This window comes from Myxocyprinus asiaticus, chromosome 6 (genome assembly GCF_019703515.2).
Source record: "Myxocyprinus asiaticus isolate MX2 ecotype Aquarium Trade chromosome 6, UBuf_Myxa_2, whole genome shotgun sequence".
NCBI classification, from domain to species: Eukaryota; Metazoa; Chordata; class Actinopteri; order Cypriniformes; family Catostomidae; genus Myxocyprinus; species Myxocyprinus asiaticus.
The window spans coordinates 18,442,314-18,468,646 of record NC_059349.1 but is presented as its reverse complement, the minus strand read 5'-3'; the positions used below and the strand labels follow the sequence as shown (position 1 = coordinate 18,468,646).

At 38.7% G+C, this 26,333-nt stretch overlaps 2 protein-coding genes across 4 annotated transcripts; one reads left to right on the top strand and one right to left on the bottom strand.

Annotated features, from left to right (window-relative positions):
- On the top strand, positions 1-24,065 carry LOC127442792 (pre-mRNA 3' end processing protein WDR33-like). Of its 3 annotated transcripts, none has more exons than XM_051700982.1 (23): positions 1-182; positions 8,441-8,663; positions 8,749-8,817; positions 8,911-9,015; positions 9,436-9,531; positions 9,629-9,780; positions 11,531-11,628; positions 15,544-15,670; positions 15,896-16,050; positions 16,719-16,797; positions 16,910-17,020; positions 17,273-17,367; positions 17,475-17,561; positions 17,740-17,879; positions 17,994-18,146; positions 18,285-19,043; positions 19,202-19,265; positions 19,415-19,667; positions 19,808-19,879; positions 20,463-20,608; positions 20,697-20,798; positions 22,194-22,391; positions 22,916-24,065. In XM_051700982.1, the coding sequence occupies exons 2-23, from the start codon at positions 8,460-8,462 to the stop codon at positions 23,089-23,091; spliced, it is 3,441 nt and encodes a 1,146-aa protein (XP_051556942.1). In that variant the 5' UTR covers positions 1-182; positions 8,441-8,459; the 3' UTR covers positions 23,092-24,065. The 3 variants fall into 3 exon arrangements, with proteins under 3 accessions (XP_051556942.1, XP_051556944.1, XP_051556943.1); XM_051700983.1 differs by lacking the exon at positions 1-182 and adding an exon at positions 207-488; XM_051700984.1 differs by lacking the exon at positions 20,697-20,798.
- Positions 24,066-24,207: 142 nt separating this feature from the next.
- Positions 24,208-25,807, bottom strand: sft2d3 (SFT2 domain containing 3). The gene has a single exon (XM_051701026.1). It carries the CDS (start codon positions 25,737-25,739, stop codon positions 25,065-25,067), a length of 675 nt encoding a protein of 224 aa, XP_051556986.1. The 5' UTR covers positions 25,740-25,807; the 3' UTR covers positions 24,208-25,064.
- Positions 25,808-26,333: the final 526 nt, after the last annotated feature.

The window sequence follows — 26,333 nt, the reverse complement described above, 5'->3', positions numbered from 1 at the left end:
TGAAAGCAACGAGATGAGAGAAAGCCTCGAGATGGAGGCAGGGGAGGGGGGTAATTTAGCGTAAAAATAACAGTTTGGACACAGTTGACATAATTTTCAAAAAGAGACTACAACAGTCTCCACAAGGAAGAGTCGTGTATTACATTTAGATATATAGACTCAGTCAGCACTGGATATTTTGGGTGAGTTTCTCAAGTATTGACCGGGCGCCATTTAAACACGCTGTGCGGGAGACAGGAAAGAAATGACTGCTCTCACAGCACACGTGTATAAGCTTCAGCGGACAATTTCTGCTCTCAAATAAACCAAATTCACTTTTATTTGTTACTACTGGGAGTATGCTGTCGTTATGGTGTTAAACGGTGGTAATGCGGCCTGTTTGTGAGGGCCTGCAGTAGTGTCACTTATTGTGTTAGCTGGCTAAAGGCTAACAGAGCTCGAACTGAAGAGAGACATTAACAACCACGAACAACAACAACAGACTACAGGTATAAATTATACATAAGTAGCCGGGCCACGTTTTGTTTTTGGTGTGTAAATTTAAAAGATAAGCGTCTTAGCGGTGAATTGAATCACGTGTATTGGTTTTAACATAACAGTGCGGTATGTAACGCGCCACACTAATAAATCGACATTAAACTCAATTTTAATGTTTTTACTGGCATTCACACACCCGTCAATGCTGCTAATATAACTCAAAGTGTTACTTGACATCTTTACATCGCTCCAAAGTTGCGGCGTTTAGCGTATTGGCGAAACTGCATTGTGTATGAACGATGAGTTCACAATTGACCACAATGCCACTAAATCAACAGCCATTCCTTTATGCCGTAATGAAGGATTAAAGTTGCGTTGCTAAGGTGTACCCAAAAATACAATCGAATCTAATCTACAATCTAATAAATAATTATTTGGTGCAGAATTCTGGAATAAAATGTCTATTTATTATGGTGAAAATTATAACTGATTGATTAGGCTATCACAGACTGAGATTTAAAGGAATATTCCGGGTGACTATCCCCCCCCCCCCCTTCTTAAAAAAAGCAAAAATTGGGTCCTGGGTAGCTCGGCGAGTATTGACGCTGACTACCACCCTCTGGAGTCGCGAGTTTGAATCCAGGGTGTGCTGAGTGACTCCAGCCAGGTCTCCTAAGCAACCAAATTGGTTGCTAGGGAGGGTAGAGTCACATGGGGTAACCTCCTGGTGGTCGTGATCAGTGGTTCTTGCTCTCAATGGAGCGCATGGTAAGTTGTGCGTGGATCGCAGAGAATAGCATGAGCCTCCACATGCTGTGAGTCTCCGCGGTGTCATGCACAAAGAGCCAGGTGATAAGATGTGCAGATTGACTGTCTCAGAAGTGGAGGCAACTGAGACTTGTCCTCTGCGACCTGGACTGAGAAATTGAGAATTGAGAAAAGGGGATAAAAATAAAAAGCAAAAAAAAAAAAAGGCAGAAATTGTGGCACTTACAATGGAAGTGAAAGGGGGCCAATCCGTAAACATTAAAATACTCATGGTTTCAAAAGTATAACCAAAAGACTTGATGCTTTTAGTGTGATAAAATCACTTACTAACCTTTACTGTTTAAAGTTATAGCCAATTGCCATAAATATTTAATGCTGTAAAAACTAAAACCCTAAAATGACTGTAAAAACGATTATTTAAACAACTTTACAGCTCAAATAATACATGAGTTTTAACAGAAGATTTAATGTAAGTGCTTTTATAAAATTATAAGCTTCACATTTCTGTTTAAACCCTCCACAAATTGGCCCCATTCACTTCCATTGTAAGTGCCTCACTGTAACCCAGATTTATTTTATTTTTTTATTATATCCTTTTCTCCTATGAAAAGGAGCGAGTCTAATGTACTATAATGTATTTCTCTTTTGTAAGTCGCTATGGATAAAAGCGTTTGCCAAATGAATAAATATAATATGTAAATGTAAATAATTTTTTGTTGTAATTAACATTATGCCACAAATGCTGTCGATTGAGCTGAACTTGTATTGAATCCAAAATATTCCTTTAATACAGACTAAATGTAAAATTCCAGTTATTGTATTTGTACAGTAGCAGCTTGGCCCTGTTCTGTTGTAATGAAGTCTAAATAAAAGACATAACAATTGTAATATGTTATTAATCAATAAGATATGTTTTAAGTTTTCTAAAGTGAGATCAAGAGAAAGTTACCGTATATGCAAGACTTTTTAGATAACTCCAATCAAATAAATAACAAAAAACAAATGTTACAGGACTTGGTTTATATCACAATTTTAAGTTATTTCATGTCATTAGCAAAAGTTGTAAAACTAACAAGAATTGAAGAGTAGTTTCATACTTGTATTGCACGGTTATTACACACGTTATGAATTTATTACGTACTTGAAACAACTGATAAATCTGCTTTTTGCATTTGATATAGAAAAATGTATTATACCTGGTACTTATAATATCCTAGTAGAACTGTAGTGATTTTGAGTGAAGTTTTTGTTCCCATTCTGTCTCTACTTGTACAGTGAAATGTTGCATATACATTATGAATCAAGTTGTGTCCTTGGTACCTTCAAAAACAATTATATCGATTTCATGAGAATGTGTTTGATTTGATATGTGAGCACTGTTGCATGTTGAGCCTTAACTGGGATGGCAGTGCCTATTCAGTCCTCTCATAGCTCTCTCTGCAACTGTTCATTGATCTTAATAGCTTGGACTGGAGAGTGTGTTTGGAGATTGCATATACTGTATTTTAATAGAATTGAAAGAGAATGTCGACATTTGTGCTTCCACTTTACTCACATAGTTTTATCTTTTTAGTTCTCTTAAGGAGCGCAGTCAAAGGTGTAGTCTAAGTAATGCTGTTACTGTCTGTGTTGTATATTGTGAATGTCTAAATGCGTAGAAACAGCTGAGTGCCCAATGTTGACATTTATGGCCAAATTATTTTTGAAGATTTTCTATGAAAATCATATTGTTTTCAAAATACTAAAAAAATTTTAGCAGCTTGTACCTCTAAGTGGAAATATTTAGGGGCACAGTCTGACTGTTATGTGTAACTGTGAAAGGATCAGAATACAGCATATACACACGCAGGCATTAAAAATTACTGCAGAACTCAAAAACAACATTTACTTGATGCATAACAAAAGACATTAGACACATTCAGAACCTTTTTTTTTTTTAATCTTTATTTTTAGTTAAGCTTACAGGCCACGCTAAACAACCTCCCTGACTCTCTGACCTTAGTCATTAACAAACTTTATATTCTTAACAGATTAGCAGTTAATGAACATTAATTATATAAACAATTACATTTTAATGTGTTTTAAGTTTTAACTAATAAACTGTTCAGCAATGTACAATGCAAATAATGCTTATGTAATCTATTTTATAAGTTAGAATGTCAGCATTTTATTTTTTATGATTCACACATGAACTACTAGGCTGTCTCACATTCTTTATTAAAAATGTGCTGTTTTAATCGTTTTCATATCTAAAAATGACCGTCATTGACCGTTGCGCCTCATGTGTTGTTTTTCTCAGCGTCTTGCGCATGAGCCATTACTTGCCTATTTAAAAGAACTGAAAGATTGGCTGACCCAAAATATTTTAAGTTAAATGAGAATAAAACAAGTTATTTTACCCGACCGTAATCACTCGTGCAACCTTGAGTTAGGTACTCTTGAGCCTTATACTACATCATGTGCTAGGAACTTAGGCTTCTTATTCGACAACAACCTTAAATTTGATAAATTAATGCTGTGGTAAGATCAGGTTTCTTCCATTTACGACTGTTAGCCAGAGTAAAAACTTTTCTCTCTGCGAGAAACTTTGAAAAAGTATTTTATGCCTTCATCTCGTCTCATTTAGACTACTGCAATTCCCTTTATATTGGAATTAATCAATCTGCCCTCAATCGTCTACAATCGGTCCAAAATGCTGCAGCCAGATTCTTAATGAACAGACGCAAGTATGAGAACATCATCTCAAATTTAATTTCACTACATTGGCTACCTGTCACATACAGAATAGATTTTAAAATTGTACTATTTGTTTACAAATCTCTAAACAACCATGCACCTATTTACCTTTCAAATTTGCTGTGTCCCCACATGCCTACTCGCTTCCTAAGATCTGGGGGCCATGGATTACTCCACGTTCCCAGATCTAGATTAAAGCAAAGAGGAGATCGAGCCTTTGCCATTGCTGGCCCAAAGCTTTGGACAGTCTGCCGGCTCATATCAGAACTGCTCCCACTCAGACATGTTTTTAAGTCTAGGTTAAAAACCCACCTCTTTTCAATGCTGTTTAACTTACCTTGATACCTTGCCCTGTATATTATACTGTACAGCACTTTGGTCAACTTCGGTTGTGTTTAAACGTGCTCAACAAATAAACTTTGATTTGATGAGCATTACATTTTTAAAGGAATAGTGCACCCAAAAATGAAAATTCTTTACTCACCCTCATACCATGAACTATCCCTTTAAGACATCTGTCAATTACAGAATTTTGTAAGCATCGATGGATAATTCAAAACGATGTCTGTCATTTTGACAGATAAAAACAAGCAGGAAACTACGCTTGAACCATCTTTACATGGTATATATGCTTATGCGCTTCACACTCTTTCTCTGCGTGCATGTGTGAGGGAGAGAGCAGGCGCTATCAACCATGTGAGTGAGAACAACACTTTTAATGCAAAAATAACGAACTTGCCTCGACTCATGCAAGTATTTTGTATGGAAGTGTAGATGCATTAGGGAGTTTTTATGCCGAAATATACGATAGTATTTTTAAAAATATTTTTTTACTGTTCTTCTGTGTTCCTCTGTGGACAGAGCTGGAGGATTCTTCAGTTAAAAGCTTGGTCCTACAGTATCAGTAACAGCAGCCTCTAGAGATTAAATAAAAACAGTCACGGACACCTCGTGGGGATTTGCTGTATCTAAAGCCCCGTACACACATGCAGCGACTTTATGGCTTGATGTCGCTAGTCTTTTACTATGAAGTCGCCAGTGGGCGTTTCTACTGCTGTTTACCCTAATGCTACTGGTGGACTGCACTTCTGGCCATGTCTTTTGAAAATATGATCACAGATGTGATGTATTGTCGGTAAAACTACAAATTATTTCTAATTGGACGAAGCTGTTTTCTTGTCCCTAAAATGCACATTCTGCAGGGAGGAGAGTGTTTTACATTAACTGAAGCAGTGCTTATTGCGTCGTGTCATTAATAAAGGTGAACGATCTATCAATGTACGAATCAAGCTCACTCAGACTGCCGACAGTTTCTTTCCCATGCTTCATTTTTTATTTTATCCATGTATGTTGTTACAAACAAATGGCACAGAACAGTGAAATCTCTCACAGAAACATCACAACGCTCATCCGTCTAGTCTGCACTCAACACCATTATTTTAAAGGAGGCTGGTGACATGAGCTCCACTGAACACCCTCTTCCTTCCTGTTGGTTGTCACTGCCAAAAGTCTTCCTCATTTGCATAAAGTAAAAATTTTCTCAACTTTGTGTCGTTTGCCACACCCACATCTAGTCACCGGAGTTCGCTGTTGCTTGTGTCACTGGAAGTCACCAGTTCTCATTGAATATGAATGAAATGAGGTTGCTTTATCTCTGGAAGTTGCTGCATGTGTGTACGGGGCTTAATTCTGTCATCACTGACAATATTCATCCATATTTTTATCCATGCATTTTATAATGCATATTTTGATTAATCAAGTGTTCTAAATTGAAGCGAGTGCATGCAAAGAAAAATGTGGTGGTTACAGCCCTGAATACATTGTATTTCCAAACTTCATATCTTGTTCACTTCTTATTCATGTAATAATAAACCTTATTCCTCATTAATCCTCATCAGGTGAATAAATAGGCTAGAGAAGGCTTAATTTGATAAATACTCAAATCCGTCACAGTATGGAAAGACTAAGAAAAAGTTTACACATTGTTGGCCGATTAATCAGTTATTGATATTTTTCACCATGTTAGTTATCACTCTGTATCGGCATAATCCACTATTGGTCGATACTTCACATCAGTTTCAGTTGTCTGACATGATCTGTAAAGTAATGGAAATATTCATGCCAGCAAATCTTTATAAACACCTGTCCTTTCATAGCTTTTTCCTTTTAAAGTCAGGATGAAATTCATATGTGAACAAGTGTGTGTATATACAGTATAAACTGTATAGAGATATATATATATAGCTCTTTTGTGGGATATTATTTCCCCAATCCATCAGCAAGCCTTTGTACTAGGGATGCACCGATACCACTTTTTCTCTTCCGATCCAATTCCGATATCGGAAATCTCAGTATCGGCCGATACCAGTGTTGTTTTTTTGCATAATCAGTTGAATATCTTTACATTATTGTGTGGAACTAATTGGGAGTACACTTTAATATGTAAAGAAACACAAACCTCTAACTACACATTATTGAAATATAAAGGTATTGCTTATTAAGGAAAATTTATTAATAACTAGTATACTGGATAATGTAGCAGCAAAATTAACAGTTCTTCAAGTCTTCAGTAGAAAAGAAACCAGTGTTTTTGTTTTAACTATTTATTTTGTTTCAACTTGCATCCGGACTTTAAAGGATTCAGATCTCTTTTTTTGTTTAATTTAGTTGTAAGAAATCAGTCCACTTTTCATTCACAGTTATTTTTTGGAACCCATTCAACTTAAATATTGTTATAAATTGTAAACAAATACTAATGATGACAATAATAATAAATTGTTATTAATATTATTATTATTGACTTTTAATTTGAAATACAACAGTAATGTATTTAAATCGTGCACTTTTTAAACCCTCTGTCTTTTATTTTGACATTCTGAACTCTCCAGGAAGTCGTGTATGTGTCTGTTTGTAGGCAAGTTCACAGTAGTTTAATTCGCTTCTTATAAATTCTGGTAAAATGCACCTCCGGTGATGTTCTAAATGCATATTATAAGTGAACCGAACTATTGAGCATCTACATCTGAGAAGCTGTTTTTGAGTAGCACTCAAATATTGCCTAAATAAGGCTAAAAATAGCCGCGAGTGCATCACCAGCCTGTGCGTGAGTTTGTGTCAACAGAGCAGCACCATTCACTAACGCAATGATGCTGCGCATACTATATATTTACTTATTAAACACAGCCTTATGTGATTCACAGAGCTATCGCAGGTCTTCAAGTGGCTTTGAATAAAATGCATGAGTCATATGAACTATTTTAATTGTGTTTTTATGGTTCTTTTATGTCATTTTTGGAGCTGGACAGTAACGAACATGATTAACACACAGTGTCTGATTTGGATTGGGCTCGTCGGACCGATACCTGATCTGTCTGAAAGCTTAAGTATCGGGATTGGTGCATCCCTACTTTGTACAATGAATAGTAGTTGCACATGTCTGGTGTCAATTACGCCAGGTAATAGCTTAAAAACGAACATATATATGTATATATATATATATATATATAAGGCTGATACAGTAAAATGTAGTTCTTTATATATTTACGGCATCTTTTTCACGCCATTTTTCACTCAATTTACACAAGAATATGTGATCACATTTTTATGCAGCAGTATAATACATAGAAATAAACAGTAATGTTTATTTACATATTTACCAAACATTTTAAAGTATGCAAAGCGCCACACGTACTTCCATGAACATGTTTGAGATGTTTGAATTGATGTTTTCAAGCAGTTCATCATAACGGACCATTCAAAAGAACTGTTACAAAGTAATGTAATCTGTAGTTAAAAATCTAACTCTCTTGCTGTTTTTTTTATTTTTTTTACTTATGCTAATAGCATCTATGATTTAAAACTATCTGTCATAATGCTCTCTTATCTTTGAGTCATTGTCTTTGTAAAAGTTGATGGCAAAATAAAAAGTGCATTATCGCAAAATCATTGTGTCGTTCACAGTGTTGGCTAGTTTAAGCTCTCCAGCAAAATATAGTATGTATTTGAAATACTCAATATTGCTCAGCTCTAGGTAACACTGGTGGTGATTGTGGGAAAAAGTTATGAAATCAGTCTGCTTGGTTTTGCCTTTATCATTTGCAGAGAACTCTCTACATTTAAAACAACTTTTTACAGAAACCAACACAATTTTGAATGATCATTATATAAGAGGCATTTATTATTTGTTATAGAGTTTTGATATGTTTAAGATTGTGATTTTGAAGGACATTAGCACATTGAGAGATGGGGGCAAGCAAAGCACTTTTTTCAGTCTTAAATTTAGCAAGTAATTCACTAATTCTTTTTATTGTGTTCCTGAACACCGTTTTAATGTTCCGGTAATTAGAGGTTATGTAAAGGTTAAATGATCATTTCAAGCCAAATGTTTGAAAAATTATTTTTTTGGTTTTGTTCAGTTATCTTCAAGTTTAAGTAAATGGCCTTCCCTTCACATCCTCAGGTGTTACAGAATTGTCACCATGGCAACAGATATTGGCTCTCCTCCCCGTTTCTTCCATATGCCTCGGTTCCAGCATCAAGCGCCTCGGCAGCTGTTCTACAAGAGGCCAGACTTTGCCCAGCAGCAGGCTATGCAGCAGCTCACTTTTGATGGCAAGCGCATGAGGAAAGCTGTCAACCGCAAGACCATTGATTATAATCCCTCTGTCATCCGATATTTGAAGGTATAGGACTGACCAAACATTTAACAGGAAGTTTGATGGAGCCCCTGTCTCAGTAATCTAAATATATTGCAAATCACTCTTTTAGAATCGGTTGTGGCAGCGAGATCATCGAGACTTCCGTGCTATTCAACCAGATGCAGGCTGCTACAATGATGTGCGTATATAATACTTCACTACTACTGCTTCTGTTCACATTTTTCTTGAATTTCATATATCGTTCATTTAAAATAAATGCCTTTTCTTGCAGCTTGTTCCTCCAGTTGGTATGCTTAATAACCCTATGAATGCTGTTACGACGAAGTTTGTCAGAACCTCCACCAACAAAGTCAAATGTCCTGTGTTTGTTGTACGGGTAAGTGTTAAGAGCATATGTTTGGATGATAATTGGAGTAGAATATTCATGTCTTGAAGGAATAGTTCACCCAGAAATAAAATAGTAATTTACTCAGACTCATGTTGTTGTGAACCACTATGACTTTCTTCCATTGAAGACCAAAGGAGATATTAGACCGACTGTTAGGTCCTCTGTTACCATTCACTTTCATTGTATCTTTTTTCCATACAATTAAAGGGAATGTTGACTGAGACTTGCATTCTACCTTTAATCTCCTTTTGTGTTCCATGGAAGTCAAGCAGGCTTGGAACAACTTAAGGGTTTAAATTTTTTGGTGAACTATACCTTTTATTAAATTTTTTTTATTTTTTTTATGAATGTGCTACTTTTTTCCCCTCTGTTTGTTACAAATCTTTCCCTTCTCTGCCCTTCTTGCAGTGGACTCCTGAAGGCAGGCGACTTGTGACGGGTGCCTCCAGTGGGGAGTTTACTTTGTGGAATGGGCTCACTTTTAACTTTGAGACAATTCTACAGGTAACCAAAGGCCATGTTTATGTTCATGACACACCAACGCATTACCTTAAAAAGCTTGTTTAAAATGGCTTTATTTATCTCTCCCTTTCTCTCATAGGCTCATGACAGCCCTGTCAGGGCAATGACCTGGTCTCACAATGACATGTGGATGTTGACTGCTGACCATGGAGGTTACGTGAAGTACTGGCAGTCCAACATGAATAATGTCAAGATGTTCCAGGCTCACAAGGAGGCGATTAGAGAGGCCAGGTCTATACACAATCTACCATTTTCTGTAGTTAACCCCAACCTGTTACTGCTCCTGAAATGGCAGGGCTCTGTCTGTAGGGGGCTCTCCTCAGTGCTGTCAGATCTGATATACTCTTCCCTGTGCTGTTCAATGTTCATGTCCTTGATTATTGACACCTGTGTGTTGTTGTTACAACACTGCATTTATTTGTCACCTATGACTTATGAGTTATGTATTTTTATCTTTTATATACATAACTACTTTGTACAGAAAAGGTGTATTTTCACACTTTTAAATAAAGTATTCCCAGTTATATTCTAAGGTGATGACACATGCAGCCTAGAAACAAAAAAAACTGACCGTTAAAAAGAACCTCAGGGATTAAATTGTTGGTCGTAAAGGTGTAAGGATTCTCCATTTTGGAGAGGATAGGCACTTGTCCTTGCACTGGTGCACTTGTATGAAACGTACAAGACACTAGGTTTCATGTCACAGTGGTGTAACAATGGGGCAAGAGCTGTGCTGCCCCTACTGGCCATCAGAGTCTGTGCCACACTTTCAGTCAGTCCCATAAGATGACTTCCCTAGCTCCTAATAAAAGTACTGCTTTTAAATAAAGATTTTAAGAATAAAGATCACATATTTTCACATTGATGCAATTCTTATATGGGTACAAATACACATGGCTGATGCAACCTTTTCAACTACGATAAGTAGTGATATGCAGGTTTATGATTCACTACCACTCCCATTCATTTTGCTTCACCCAAACACAATGCATTGCATGAAAATTGACCCTTCTGATGCCATAAAAGGAAACTTGTCAGCACCAATAATTAAAAAGAAAAAAAAGGGGTAACAAAAGACAGACACATTTAAAACCAGTTGTGTTAAATCATCAGATTAATAGTGCATGAGTTTAGGGAAAACAGGCTGAACAGAGCCCTTGCTCTCTTTGGTGCTTAATATTTAAATATTTTTCAAAGAGAGAAGAAAAAAGTCCTTCACACTGCCATAGTTTCTAAGAAATCCAATATGTACTGAAACCGCAATGTTTAAGTCATGCAACCTGATGAAGGTTACATGACAAAGGCGTCACTGATTTATTTCTTCTCTCGTCATAATACTTTCTACACACCTACAACCTTTCAGGTATGCGAGGGGTGCTTATTTATTGTTTGACATGCTTTTAAAAAATTGAGGGCACAGTAATAAGGTTTTTACTTTATGATTTTAGGTGTTACTGTAGTGTTTCATGTTTGTGCAGAAGTGGTATAATGAAGTGTTTTAGGGTTTAAAAGAGTGAATTTGTGATCTGAGGCAGTCTCGGTTTTGGCAAATGTTTGGACCAGCATGTGTGGTGTTTGTTCTGGGCGAAGGAGTTATCTGTGTAGGAGTTATCGTATTTAAAACCTACATGAGTAGGTTCATTGGTCGAACTAACAATAAAAGTAAATAAATTTCATGCTTATGGGAGTTGACCAGAATAAAGTTTTCTGATGTTGTACGGCAGGACTAAGAATACAGTGAAGATGTGCTCGCTTTTGTGTAAAAACCTCTAGACATATTTGAGCATCCTTGTCAAATTAGATAAGCATTTAAGTTTTATGATGGTACTGATTAGAAGAAAGAGCCATCTAAACAGTTTGCTAAGGAGATTGTTCTTTGTAAGACCAATTCAAAGGGCCCCCACAGGGTGTAAGGTGTCCACCCCACAGAGAGCTGCTTTGTTATCCTTCATTGTTGATTCTCTCCCTGCTGTGTCTTCAGTTTCTCTCCTACGGATAATAAATTTGCCACTTGCTCTGATGATGGAACTGTACGCATCTGGGACTTTCTGCGCTGTCATGAGGAAAGAATTCTGAGAGGTATGTTATATAAGATGTGGAGATATTCACAAACCCATTCCTTTAAGCACACAAGCACACTATCATCTGGGTTCACACAGTCTTAATATTGCCTTTTACACACATCTGCACTCTTTACCATGGGCTGTTAATATCAGTTTCCTGCTCTTGCACTGTTTTTGGCAGTTTTCAGGGGGCTGTGATTTAAATAAATATACATTAGGGCGTGTGTTTGAGAATGTACCAAATGTTGTACTGTACTGGCCTATCGGTGGTCAAAGCACTTTACCCGCTAATCCATCAGGTATGATATCCATTTTTTGTATACCTCATATTAACAATGCTTTGTAACTTGTGTAGGAACAATTGTTTTCATTATCTTGTGAAAATTTAATGCACATGAACACATGGGAACATTTTTGACATTTCTTGCATGTTGTTTTTACTGTGTCATCAAATATATTTATTTTAAAAATCAATATGTTTCCTGCACACTTTTCACTGGATGACTGCATCTAGTAACCCTCTCTTTTTAGCATGGTCTTGTGCAATGATGTACTTAATGCTACAAAGTTATACTGTAGAAAACTAAAAACGTAATATAATTTTGTAAACTTTATAGTCATTTTGTTGTGAATTGTTACGCTTGATAAATAAAATGTAATATGTATTAATAATATAATATTTCAATTAGATTCTATCTATAGAGCATAGCAGTCTGGTTCTGGAAGTAAAAGTCCCACTCCATAGGAGAATTGTTTTTTTAACGATAACTTGTAGACAGAACTACTGTGAGCTTGTTGATTGATGGTATGTGTTCCTTTTAAAGCCATTATTATGCATTATTTCAACTTAATTAAAAAAATTTTGTCCATTCTGGTGAAGAAAGACCCTACCCGTGATCCTAAACTGAAATATCTACCAGTCAGTGAAAAGAGCCTAGCAGTGACCACCCACACCCATCATGACGCACTGTATATGACACATTCGAATCAGTCTCCCTACACTCAAACTATATATATCAGAATATTTTACAATAAACTTAAAATATATTGCTTTTGTTCTTATGAACAACTTAAAATCAATTTTATATTTTTCTGTAGTTTTGGATTAATTGTTAGAAACTTTATTTGCCATGCTTCATGGGATTGTTCATTCCCTCAGAAAGATGTCAAGTATGAAGTCTTTACCTTTGTCTGAATTTTCAGTTTCTTTTGGCTCAAATCAAAGTTTATAATGTTATGATTCACCTCGGAGCTGGATTTTTTTTAATGAAGGATTTTATTAAATCCCTTTGGGGGAAAACATTAATGGGAAAAGTAGGTTTTCAGGCTCAACTATGCTCCAATTCAGAGAAAACAAAGTGAGACTATTTTTTAATATACATTTGGCTGTACAATCAAAAAACTTTTAACACAATTTTTCTCAGTGTTGGTGTAGCTACTGCATTGTGGCTTTGTAGGGCAGTATAGCTATTTGGCTCTATTTTCGTAATCTAGACATTTTAACAGAATTGGCATTCAATCCTCTCACAGCTTTTATTGATATTGACAGCAACACTTGTAGTTGAGAAAATTCAAATTGAGTTCAATATATGAATTTAATAATTAGCTTTTCTAAACTAATAAATCATTTAAAAATCTAGCTGGAGAATTTGCCTGAAAGAGCAGCTATGATATACTTACAGTAGTTTCAGGGAAAGCACACAAAGTTAAAAGTCGCATTATAGTCCAAAAGAAAAAAGACTGACTGTTGCATCTTCTGCAATAATGTAAAATATTTTTTCTGTTACTTTTAGTTGATTAATACTAATAACACACATGTTGTGTGTGAGACATGACCTGTCACCAATGTCTAAAAATAATCTAATATGTACACACTTCATCACATGAGTTATCTTCTCACTATTTACAAGACTGATTTCAGATACAATAAAACAAATCCACAAGGCGAACGCCCAATTGGGGAAAAAAGAGGCTGCTTATATGAGAAAAGTGTTGTGGTTTTTAGATTCATGGTTAACATTTTAGATTCGGTTCAAATTCAGCTAAATACCAGTACCAGCCCTTTTATGTTAGTTATTTCAAAGTGAATGTTTCTTTTGTGTATATGGGTGTGTGTGTGTGAGTGAGAGAGAGAGAGAGAGAGAGACTGAAAGAGTGAAAAATGCACAAAAAAATAAATGAATAATAATGATAAATGAGCGTGAGAGTGACAGCAGATTTTGGAAACAGGTTTGTGATAAAGCACTTTTTAAAAAATTAGGGTAAAGAATGTTTAAAAATGATGCTTTGTTTAAGAACAGCTTTGAGGTGTTTGGTCATCATGGGTTTTATTCAAATTTCTCTTGATCTATTTAGTTACAGGCTTATACCATTGCTGTTGTTGTGACTTGAGTTTTTTAAATCCATTATGTATAATTGCTATTACAAAATACAGTTGATTGTATGTAATTTATATACGCATTCTGAATAGTGTTGTGCACCTGGAAAGGTCAAAAATGTCTTCCTCTTAAGATGCATATGCTTAGATCTTTATTTTTTGCTCATTTAGAAACGTTTAATTGAAGGTAAGTTCAAAATCTCAAAAAAAAATTTGCATCTTTGTGCACCTTCATTAGGGACCCTAGAATGCCAATCACAGAGCACCCTGAATTTCAAACATTTGATACAAGGAAGATTTTACCCAGGCCCAATTAATAGCCTATTGAATAATGTTTATCAATTAGATTATGACTGGAATAATACTAAACCGCAATTTTGGAAGTACAGTATTGTCGTGTTTCAGACTTTTCAATAAAAAAATTCAGATTAAATGTCGGAAATCAAATAAAATGATAAAACCACAGTAATACAACAAAAATGCAAAAAGCATAGGTTTTGCTCACTGCCTTAAGACCATTTTCATTATATGAAATCTGTCTCCACATGTCTGTTACTTTTTTTTTTTTTTTTTAAATGTTACTAAATTGCAGTGGCCTTTGACTATGGCATTGTTGCTGTTGTAGTGGTCTGAAATGGGCTTAATTGTATCCACAATTCAACCAATTTATTTTCCAGGTTTAGCGTCTAGTTTTTGCCATATTTTTATTTAGCAGAAATGCTACCTCATGCTTTATTCAGGTCATATGGAAATCAACCTTAATGGTATTTACATAAAGACGGAACACATTGTAGTGTTTTTCTGTTTAACATTTGTTTAACAGCTATTTTTTTACTCATTTGTGCACAATCACAAGCACACACCATTCACAAGAACACCATATCTGTCAACTAGGAAAAGTTCATGCTAACAGAATCAATTGTTCTAAATAATATTTTTGAGATCAGAAACAATTGCATGATGTGCTCTTTAATTTGTTTCATTTGCTAGTCAAAGTGGCACTTGTGTAAGCATTTGCTTTCCATGAAATTTATTATTTTGTTTATGCAATGACACATGATTCAAAATTTGTGAAGATTTGTGACCTGCACCATCATTTATGTCATTTTGACCCAGAAACCCGTTTTGAGTTTTGTGCACTTAAGACGGAAGGTCTAAGCTTTCTAGCGATATAATGATTATGCTTCTACTCCAAACCACTGTTGAGATTGAATCATTTAAATGCTTTGCTTTTTACATTAGTGCATAGAACTCAAAATTGTTTCTGGGTCAGAGTGACTCAAAATAATGGAGCAGGTCACATTTATTCATTAAATGCTGTGTTGTGGCTATTATTTAGCCTGACTTTACTCATTATAGATACATGCAAACCTATGATCTTTTTATACTAGTAATACTATAATTACTTAAAAAAAAATAATAATAATTTGAAAAAAGTGTTACACTGAGCAACAATGTTGCTTTGAAATATGACTTTATTACAAATCAGTGTAATGTCTTTCCCTGGAATTGTCACATACACATTCAAAACCTGCATGTTTAATTGGTCTCCAGGTCACGGAGCGGATGTGAAGTGTGTTGACTGGCATCCAACTAAGGGTTTGGTGGTATCCGGCAGCAAAGACAGCCAGCAACCTATCAAGTTCTGGGACCCAAAGACAGGACAGAGTTTAGCAACACTGTAAGTTCACAAGCTGTTTATGTGACAGGAAAATTAGAGGACCCTGTAATCTTTGTACCACTGTATACCTTGCGTGGATGGTTTTACAGATTTAAACATCTGAACGGAGTAAGCTATTTAACAATAAAGCTGATTGTTCCTGTTATGTTAAAGGATTAGTTATAACCCATGTTGAAGAAAAATAACAGCAAGTCAGAGTCTAATCATCTTGTATTTTGCCCTCAGACACGCACATAAAAACACAGTCATGGAAGTGAAGTGGAACCTGAATGGCAACTGGCTGTTGACAGCGTCACGTGACCATTTATGCAAACTGTTCGACATTCGCAACCTCAAAGAGGAGCTGCAAGTTTTTAGAGGACATAAGAAAGAAGCCACAGGTATAATCCCTATTTAAAAAAAAATATATATATATATATATACACATTCACCGAGCACTTTATTAGGAACACCTGTACACCTATTCGTGAGATTATCTAATCAGCCAGTCATGTGGCAACAGTGCAATGCATAACATCATGCTGATACATGTCAGGAGCTTCAGTAAATCTTCACGTCAACCATCAGAATGGGGAAAAAATGTGATCTCAATGATTTCGTCCGTGGCATGTTTGTTGGTGCAAGAAGTGCTGGTTTGAGTATTTCTGTAACTGCTGATCTCCTGGGATTTTCACACACAACAGTCTCTAGAGTTTATTCAGAATGGTGCCAATAACAAAAAACATCCAGTGAGCACCAGTTCTGTGGATGGAAACGCCTTGTTAATGAGAGGTCAACAGAGAATGGCCAGACTGGTTCAAGCTGACAGAAAGGCTACAGTAACTCAGATAACCACTCTGTACAATTGTGGTGAGCAGAATAGTATCTCAGAATGCACAACACGTCAAACCTTGAGGCAGATGAGCTACAACAGCAGAATACCCTGCTGGACACTTTTATTAGGACCATAGTGTTCCTAATAAAGTGCTCTGTAAGTGTATATGTGTACTGAGCTTTTGCATAGGGAGCAATGTTCATGTATACTCGTGTTTTTTCTTATTGCTTGCAGCTGTGGCCTGGCACCCGGTTCATGAAGGCATGTTTGCCAGTGGAGGCTCTGATGGATCGCTGCTGTTCTGGAATGCAGGGTGGGCATCATTTACAACCATATGGTTGGACAAAATGGAGGGCCATTTACAATTAAATCAGAGTTGGTCATCTGTATATTTGAGTGTTAAATGTAGTGAAATATGTTGACAGTGTGGAGAAGGAGGTGGGTGGTATGGAGATGGCTCATGAGGGAATGATCTGGAGTCTAGCCTGGCATCCACTTGGCCACATCTTGTGCTCAGGGTCCAACGACCACACCAGGTGAGTGCTTGCACATGTATATGTCTGTGCCACAAAAGAAAACCTGTAATCGGCTGAGGATATCTAATGGAACTATTAGGTTGTTGCAATAAATACCCTCAGCCAATTACAGGTATCCTTTTACAGTATGACTATTATAGGTATCTATTGCAGGGAGTGAGTAAAGTACTTTCCTATCTATCCTAACTCATGTCCATGTAATACTTTCATTTGAATGGGCATAAGATAATTACTATGCATTGTCTTCCTCAGTAAATTTTGGACCAGGAATCGGCCGGGCGACAAGATGCGGGACAGATACAATCTAAATCTGTTGCCAGGGATGTCAGAAGATGGGATGGAATATGGTTTGTATTACCTGGCCACTTACAATTTAGGAGCCCTATAGAGGATGTGCATATTTATTCATGTAATGTTTTAATATGGGATTTTTTTTTTTTCTTTTTTTTTCTAGATGACATGGACACCAATAGTGTTGCAGCCATTCCTGGCATGGGGATCCCAGAACAAATGAAGGCTGCCATGGAACAAGAGCAAACTGGTTAGGACCAGTACACACTCAGTCACTTATAATTGTTAATTAATTTTTAAAGGCCTATTATAAATACAACATTACAGTATGACCTTGGAATATGTCATCAGTGTGGTCTGTTCTTTAATTAAGGAAAGGGACAGTCAGTAATTTGTTGGTTAATTATAAGTGGTAATTCTTTGCTCAGGTAAAGAGATGATGGCAGAGTCTGAGCTGAGCATCCCAGGGCTGGACTGGGGAATGGAGGAGGTCATGCAGAAGGACCTGAAAAAGGCCCCGACCAAGAAAGTTCCTTATGCAAAACCCATTCCAGCTCAGTTTCAACAGGTTAGTATGATCAGCTTGTACATAATTGTTGAAGTAGTATTGGCAGCACTGTCAGACATACAGTTTTGTGATGTATGTTGATAGTAATATTAATGCATGTCTTCTATTCAATAGGCTTGGGCGGAGAATAAGGTTCCAGCGATGCCTCCTGGAGAGGTTCCAAAGGAGAGGAAAGATGAAAAGAAGGTTGATAGCAAGAAGAAGACTCAAGCAGAGATTGAGCAGGAGATGGCTACACTGCAGTATACAAACCCAATGCTGCTGGAGGTCAGCAGATATACCTACATACAGTTTTAGTACTGTATATTTAAGAAAGTAGTGCAAAATTGGAATATGTCTATATTATGCAGATCAAAAATGGTTAATTTATTTTGGTAAGTAAAATAAAAACAATTTTGTCCATAGCAACTGAAGATTGAAAGAATGGCACAGTTACAGGAGCAAGGAATGCCTCCCCCTGCTGGACAGTCAGGGCCAATGCCTCCCTTTCCAGGTCAGGGAGGTCCAATGCCCCCACAAGGCTTTCCTCAATCTATGCCTCCCCAACAGATGCCTCACAACATGCCTCCAATGGGCCCAGGTGGCCCAATGACTAGTGGTCCATTCATCCCTCCAGGCCAGATGGGTCCACCAGGACCTCCTATGCACCAAGGTCCCCCACCACAGGGCATGATGGGACCTCCAGACATTCATGGACCTCCACGTCATTCTGGCCCTCACAGGAACATGGGACCCCAGGGACCTCCTGGCATGCCTTCGGGCCCCAGAGGCATGCAGGGACCTCCTCCAGGAGGAATGCCTCCAGGGTCTGGTGGACCTCCGGGTGGTATGATGGGACCACCACGAGGACAGGGGCTGCCCCAGGGTGGAATGATGCATCAGGAAATGAGGGGACCTGTGCCTCATGGAAACATGATGGGCCCTCAGGGGCCCATGCCAGGGGGTATGATGGGGCCTCCGCCCAGGACTCATGGCAATATACAGGGCATGGGAAACATGCATGGGATGGGGCCTCCTCCAGGGGGGATGCATGGGCCACCAAACAACATGCAAGGGCCACCGGGAAACATGCAAGGACCTCCAGGCAATATGCAAGGTCCTCCACCATACATGCAAGGCAAACCACCACACATGGGTGATGGAAACAGAGGACAGTTCAACCAGGTGAGCAAAGCATACAATTAGAGCTGCAATTAGAGTATAAGAGAAAAAAAAAACTGTGAGCACATGGCAAATCCATGAAAGTAAAGGACAAGATGGTTTATTAGAATTAAAGTGATGGTAAAAAGATGGTCTTCTAAAATGTTATGCTTGCTTTTCAGGGCCAGAATGCTGGGCCTCAGTCAATGATGCATGGAATGGGGCAGCAGGGTCCTAAGGGGAAAGGTAATACTCAATAAACACCTCATTGTACACTATTGTAATGTATTCAACAAATACAATTGTTACATTATGGAAGAAAAGCTATTCATATACAAGTCGTCAAGCAAATATTAATAATTTTGTCCCTGTCCTGGTGCTCTTTGTATGAGTAGATGGTCCTCGGGGACCACCTAACCATCATATGGGACCCACACCTGAGCGACAAGGCCTGGGAGGACCAGGTCAGGGCTCTGATGTGGGCCAATACTGGGGTGAGGAGGGAGGCTATCAAGAGGGCTGGAGAAGGGGTCCTGGCCAGGAATACTCAGGAGACCCCAGGGGCCACAGAGGAGGTGGCCCCGGAGGCCAATGGGAGGGCCAAGAAAGGTTTCCATCGCATGATGGAGAGTTCATGGGCCATGACGGGTACATATCATTTAATACAACCTCAGTAGTATGGTTATAATTTAGTCAAATAAGTTGTTTTTGTTAAATGGCCAGAATCCTATGGATTAGTACTGTATGTAAAATCTCTGTTGAATCTGTGGCTGGTGACATCTCTACAGGTATGATGGGTATGAGGGCTCTGGTGAGGAGTTTGACCAAAGGCAAAGACGGCCACCACATGGAGATGACTCGTAAGTGTTGCACAATGCATGAAATTTGTCTACAATCAGTTATACTGTATTTTGACAGGAAGAAATGCATATTATTCATAACGGTTCTTGAAAGACATGGACTGTGAATGGTGAGTAATTGTTCCAGTAACATTTCCTCTTGAGCACGGTTCGGTATGGTACGATTACACACCGTACCCGGCCCAGATTTCTCAGCAGATTTCTCTTAGCTATTTGTTCTCAACCATACTGGTGGAAAGCCTTAAGTACGTGGTGACTCACAATAGGTCACCTGCTTTGTCACGCCATTCTAACTCTGATTTTTGCAGCTCAGATTGGTATGGAATGGCATGGTTCAACAAGGGGAACTGTTCGGCCTGATAGTGAAAAAGCGACTTTAGATTAGAAAGTGATTTTATTGAGATTTTTCTGTAAAGCTGCTTTGAAACTATGTGTGTTGTGAAAAGTGCTATACAAATAAAAATGACAAATGAGTTGATCCAAGAGATATCAAAGAATGGGCTTAATCTGGAAAACTAATTTATAACTGAACTCAACTGATGGCTAAATGCAGATTCCGTATTGTCTGGCTCTGTATGTGCAGATACAGGAGGGGTGGTCCAAGCGGACGTGGTGGAATGGGGGGCTTCCAAGAGGAGTATGGTGGAGATGAGAGCTTTGAGTCTCAAGAAGACATGGGCCAAGGTTGGGGAGGTAGAGGAAGAGCACGTGGCGGGCCACCAAGAGGAGGTAAGATCTGTTGCATTCACCAATGCATCAACCCACCTTGAGTCCATTTAATGTGAGATGTCAGGTTTGATCATGGCATCTTTCTTAGGTGGTGTTGGAAGAAAGGGCCTTCTCCCAACTCCTGATGATTATCCCTCTCACTTTGAAGGAGGAAGAAACCAGGAGGGCTGGGAGGGAGGGCGAGATGCAGGTAGAAACGCATGGAGGGGATGCCAGTAAATGTGCTTGTTGCTGCAGTGCAGTTAGACGTCCTTGAGCAGATTTTCATTCTGGCACTCAGAACGTTTACATGTGCAGTTATAATCGTGCTACAGCAGGTTTTCAAGCTATATTTTTCATCTGTCCATCCAAGTATATAGTGTAATTGTATATTTGAAGAAACGATGTCAGCTGAAGAAGTGAAGCTTCCCCAAAATCTCTGTGTGTGGGCACATGACTGGATTGTTGCAGCTTCTTCCATTCGTTATCTTTGCCCTGTAATAGCTCTTTTTGAGATGCTTCAATTGTACACTGTTCTGAGCCTTGGAATAAAGGTTTTTGGCAACTTTTTTAATAAGTTTGAAAGGCCTTGTTTTCCATCCATCCATGTATTTAAAAATTAATATATGTTGTGTGTCTTAGCGTGAGCACACAACACCAAGGCCAATTGTGGTCTGATTAACATGTAACCATGCTGGGCGAAGACGAGTTACAATTGCATTATCTAGGTCTGTTAATTAACTTTGCAAAAAATGGACTAGTATAATTTCAGTTAGACTAAAACATTTACATGAAAGAAGAAAAAAATATATAGTTGTAGTTCAGTTGAGATCAAAGTGCATGTAAACGTACTAAAGCAATAAAGCCGAGTGCACACTACATGATTTTAGCCTAGATTTTCCTGTTGAAGGCATATTTTTGAAATCTGCATTAAAAATTTAGATCGAAGCCAAGTTGGAGGACAGTCTCGTTAGGTTTAAGCGACACACTCTGTGGCTTATCGCAGAAGCATGTTTGAAATTGTTTAAAGGAAATTTTGTTGTGCAAGTAATGACAAGTATTGAGAGTAGTGAAAGGCATTAGCCAATGAGAAAGTCATGAAACTAGGAGATGGATCTATGTGTAAAAAATTAAGAGGCTAGTAATGTTAAATGTAATTAACCATTTAAGCTTTTGGGCATCCTTATGTTACCTCCCAATATTACCTCCGGGTCTTTTTGCAGTACAGATAGCCCTGGCTGCCCGATTCTGTCTTAACCATTGTCTGTTCCATTTTCGTTCTTAATTTTTTATAACAAAGGAAAGCTCAAAACATTAAGTGGAGTCTGACAAGGCAAAGTTTATGTTTTTTCTGGCTTGCTCTTTGTTTAGGATCTGTCCAGATGGATAATCTTGAAACGAGTGAACCTCATCTGCTTTTGATCAAAGTGTCCACAACACTAGATTTACACGAAAGAATGTTGTGCTATATTAGCATTACAGCAATTTTTGTGGATTTTTTCAGTCGTGTAGAGTACACTTGTCAAATCTGTGTTGTTTACACTGACAGATCAAGGTTAACATCAAAGATCCACTAAAATTAATGCTGGTTCGTTTATGTGTTCAGGTCATGAGGGCTTTCATGATGGTCAGCGGCCAGACCACAATATGCATGACAGTCCCTCCCCAGCCAGTAGAGAGCGCTCTTCTTCACTACAGGGCATGGATATGGCCTCACTGCCACCACGCAAACGGCCATGGCACGATGGTCCTGGCACTGGTGACATGGACTCAACTGCCGCAGTACCTGACGATAGAGGAGCAGGTGAGCGCCGTTATTAGCCAATTATTTGTTTCACTTATTAAAGCTGATGTAATTTTTTCTGTGTTAAAATACTTCTATCCCAGCTTAATATGCAGAGACAGCTATTAGTAAGCCATTCATAGGTTAATTTTCTCGATGCATGGAATAGGGCAGCAGGGTCCTAAGGAGAAAGGTAATACTCAGTAAACACCTCATTGTACACTCTATTGTAATCTATTCAACAAAGTGTCTTTCTGTGGCACTATAAAAATTGCTCTGCTTGTTTTGAGCTACCCGCTTAGACCCACCCCAACAATGTTACTCAACCAATGGTGTGAGTTGGGGGTGGGACTATCCCTTTGTTTGATCAACGGCCGAGGTGGGGCGTATTCAGAAAGATGTTTTGGAAACAAAGTTTATTTCTGCAATTCCGTTTGGTGGTGCTAGTGGTGCAGAAATTACATACTTCAACTTTAAGCCCTTAAATAATATGTAGTACAATAAGCCAGACATTAAATCAACTATTATCATCCAACTCTCAATAGGTCGACCGCCGCCAAGAGATGAAGGGGGGTATGGGCCCCCATCACGGGGAGGACGAGGTGGTTGGGGCCGTGGTGGGCCTACTAACCCAGGTGGTCCTGGTCCCGGTCCAAATGCAAATCCGTTGGTCAGGCGAGGGGCTCCACGCGGTGTCATGAGGGGTGGTCGCGGCCGGTAGGAAAGGTCAAGCCCGCTTTCCAGGGCGTATGGGGGCAAAAACTGACTGCATTGATGACGGACAAAAAGAACCACACATGGCCACAATATCAGCTTCCTTCAAGGCCTGACTAATAACGCAGGCTTGGACAGGTGCCTGGAAGCACATCAAAAAGAATCCACGTGGAACTCTTTGTTAACCACTTTGGCTCACCTTAATTGGTGACAAATGTTTTTTTTGTTTTTTTTTTTTCACTCTGCGCTATCGGGTAGAAGGTAATGGGTACTGTGATGGAGTTATCCACATCTGTAGAACTCCTGATGCCCCTTGCCACCTGCTGATCCTGATTTTGGACATCATTATGCATGTACTCATGGTACATGGGACTAGTTCTCACCTCACATGTCTGGATTTTACGCAGTGATGTAAGAGTGGCTCATGATGGTGTGAAGAAACATCTCTTGTAATGGACTTATGTTTGTGGTCTGGAAAACGTATTTGTGATGCATGGTACAACTCTCTGTAGAAGCTCTAGAGACGCCCCTTTCCAAACATCACCACTGCACTGAGCAAAGCCAACCGTAACTGAATTTGTACCAACAACTAAGCCTCTTCTGTCTTGTCTTTTTTGGCTTAATGATTAAGATGTTAAAAAAAAAAAAAAAAATGTATTGTGTATCATTTTGAACCTCAGAGTCAGATCCCATCATCAAGCAAATGCAAATCAGTCAGGGGCAATGCAGAACAGGCATTATCTTGAAGACTATGTCTATTATTAGAGAAAACTGGACTCTTATTGAAAGTTTTGTTCCCATTTATTTAATTTCATTTTTATGTAAAATAATGGAAATAATCTCTCTGTAACATTACCAGGCTATTCTGAGTGAAGAGGCTGCATATTTTGTTTCTACATGTACAGTTTGTCACAAAATTGTCATATTGTTTTGTCCTTTTTGTATGAAACCAAAATAGAATTTGAGCAAAGTTTATGTAAACCGTCTTTGCTCTTGTCATTTCTTTGAGTACACCTGTTCCAGGTTTTGAGCTTTTACTGACAGTGGTACTTTTTAAAGGTACACACTTCATACACCATTCAGTTGTTTTTCCTTATGTCTACAGAATGCATTGAAGTGCTAAAAAAGATCAATTTGAATTTAAACCAAAAGTGTTTTTAAACGACTTTATTGATTCCAAGAGGAAAATTCATGTAGGATGAATTTATATTAAGACCAGTCTTAAAGGAACAGCTCACCCAAATATGACAGTTCTGTCATAATGTACTCACGCTCATGTCATTCTAAACCCGTATGACTGACTTGTGCAGAACACAAAATGAGATGTTGTAATGATTATCGCAGTCCGTCTTTACTTTTTAAGCTTTAAATTAAGGCACTAGCGACTGCTGTCTGTTTTAAAAGGCAGACCGAGTCCTTCTGTTTTTGCATTAGCCATACAGGTTTGGAATGTGATGAGGGTGAGTAAATTATGACAGAATTGTCATTTTTGGGTGAATGATCCATTTTATCCAAGAAATCTCTTGTGATTAAAAGGCAGTCAGCAGGTGCAAAAGTGATCTGTCCTGAAAGCGACAGATCCCAATCTCTAGTGTATCACTGTGAATCTTTCAATGATGGATTCAACTGTATTATTTGGTCCCACAAAATCGAATAATTTTGGTTACATCCTTGGCATTGATCTGTCAACATACCTCATAGGGCTTGACTTAGTCAGCTGAGTGAGCACAGAATTAATCTTCATATTGTTTATTAACGGGGGGGGGGGCATTTAGTTGCATTTGATGTATTTACACAGAATAAGTTCAGTGTGTGGTAACTGTCACAGTGCAAGTTACAAAGTTTGGATCTCCCCATCCATATGAATGCTGCTTGGTTCTGTCCACAGCAAGAGTCAAACGTGGTAGTACAAGTCACTCTAAAAGTGTGTAAACAAACATTTCCACGGAGCAGCACTTGTACAGTCCGTAAAGTCCGCGCTCATATCGGCATAGTCTTGCCGCTCACAGTTCTTTTGATAGCCGATGCAGCCATGCCACCCACAAATCTCATGCCAGTACTCCCACCTGGCACCAAAGCCACGATATAACCCACAATAGCAGCGATCTGAAGGCAGGCTCCGAGAGCGGTGAGCAGCGTGCTGTGAAGGCTCAGCGCCGCGTACAGGGTGCCCGCCAGAGAGCACAAATACACGGCTGCTCCCGGTGTGGGAGTCGCGATGAGTTTACTCGGTCCGCGGAGGATGGCCGCACCAAGCAGCGCGAACACGGAGCCGAGCGACCAGAGAAGGGCGAACTTGCGCGCTTTCAGCAGGAGCAAAGGAGCGTACAGCGCTGACAGTCCGAAGCACAGAGCCGAGAAGAAGATACACGTCCCAAACGCGATTAGTCGCTGGGATCGACTCATGCCCGGCAAACACGGGTCCGGTTCTGATGACCAAGGCCAGGAGAAGCCGCTGCTTGATCCCTGGCCTGATGAAGCTCCACGACTGCTGGAGCCAGAGAACGGACTCGACCACTGGCCGAACCAGCTCCCCGGTACCGTCGCGGGCCCATCGATGTCTATGGTGGTGCTGGAGCTGGACTGTGATATCGTCTTCGCACCGCTTTTAGACTGGGCCAAATATTCCTGGAGTTGTCGGTTTAATTCAGCCATTATTACTCAGTCAGGAGTTGTTGGAACGCAAACAGGAAGTTGTGGCAATGTGATGACGTCTTGCAATGACGTTGTAGTACACGACGGAAGTTGAATCAGAATCGGCTTTATTGCCAAGTATGCTTAAACATACAAGGAATTTGTCTTGGTGACAGGAGCTTCCAGTGTACAACAATACAAAAACAGCAGCAAGACATAGATTATAATAAAAAATAGTTATACACATACGTACATACACACACGGACACACACATACATACATACACACATACACATACGTAGTGCAATCTAATACAAAGCTGTTATCTGTTATGTACAGTGCAAATGTTTCTCTCTCTCTCTCTCTCTCTCTCTCTCTCTCTCTCTCTCACACACACACACACACACACACACACACACACAGAGAGGAATGAAATGGCAGAAGAGGTTGGATGTGTTGGAAAAATATAAAAAAAGACTAAACTGTGTATTGCACATAGTTATTGCTCAATTGGGCAATTTAACTGAATTCACCAATTAAATTTTAAAATTAAATAATGGCAGATTTCATTCATATACTAGCAACATTTCTAATAAAGTCCCTCTATCCAGTAC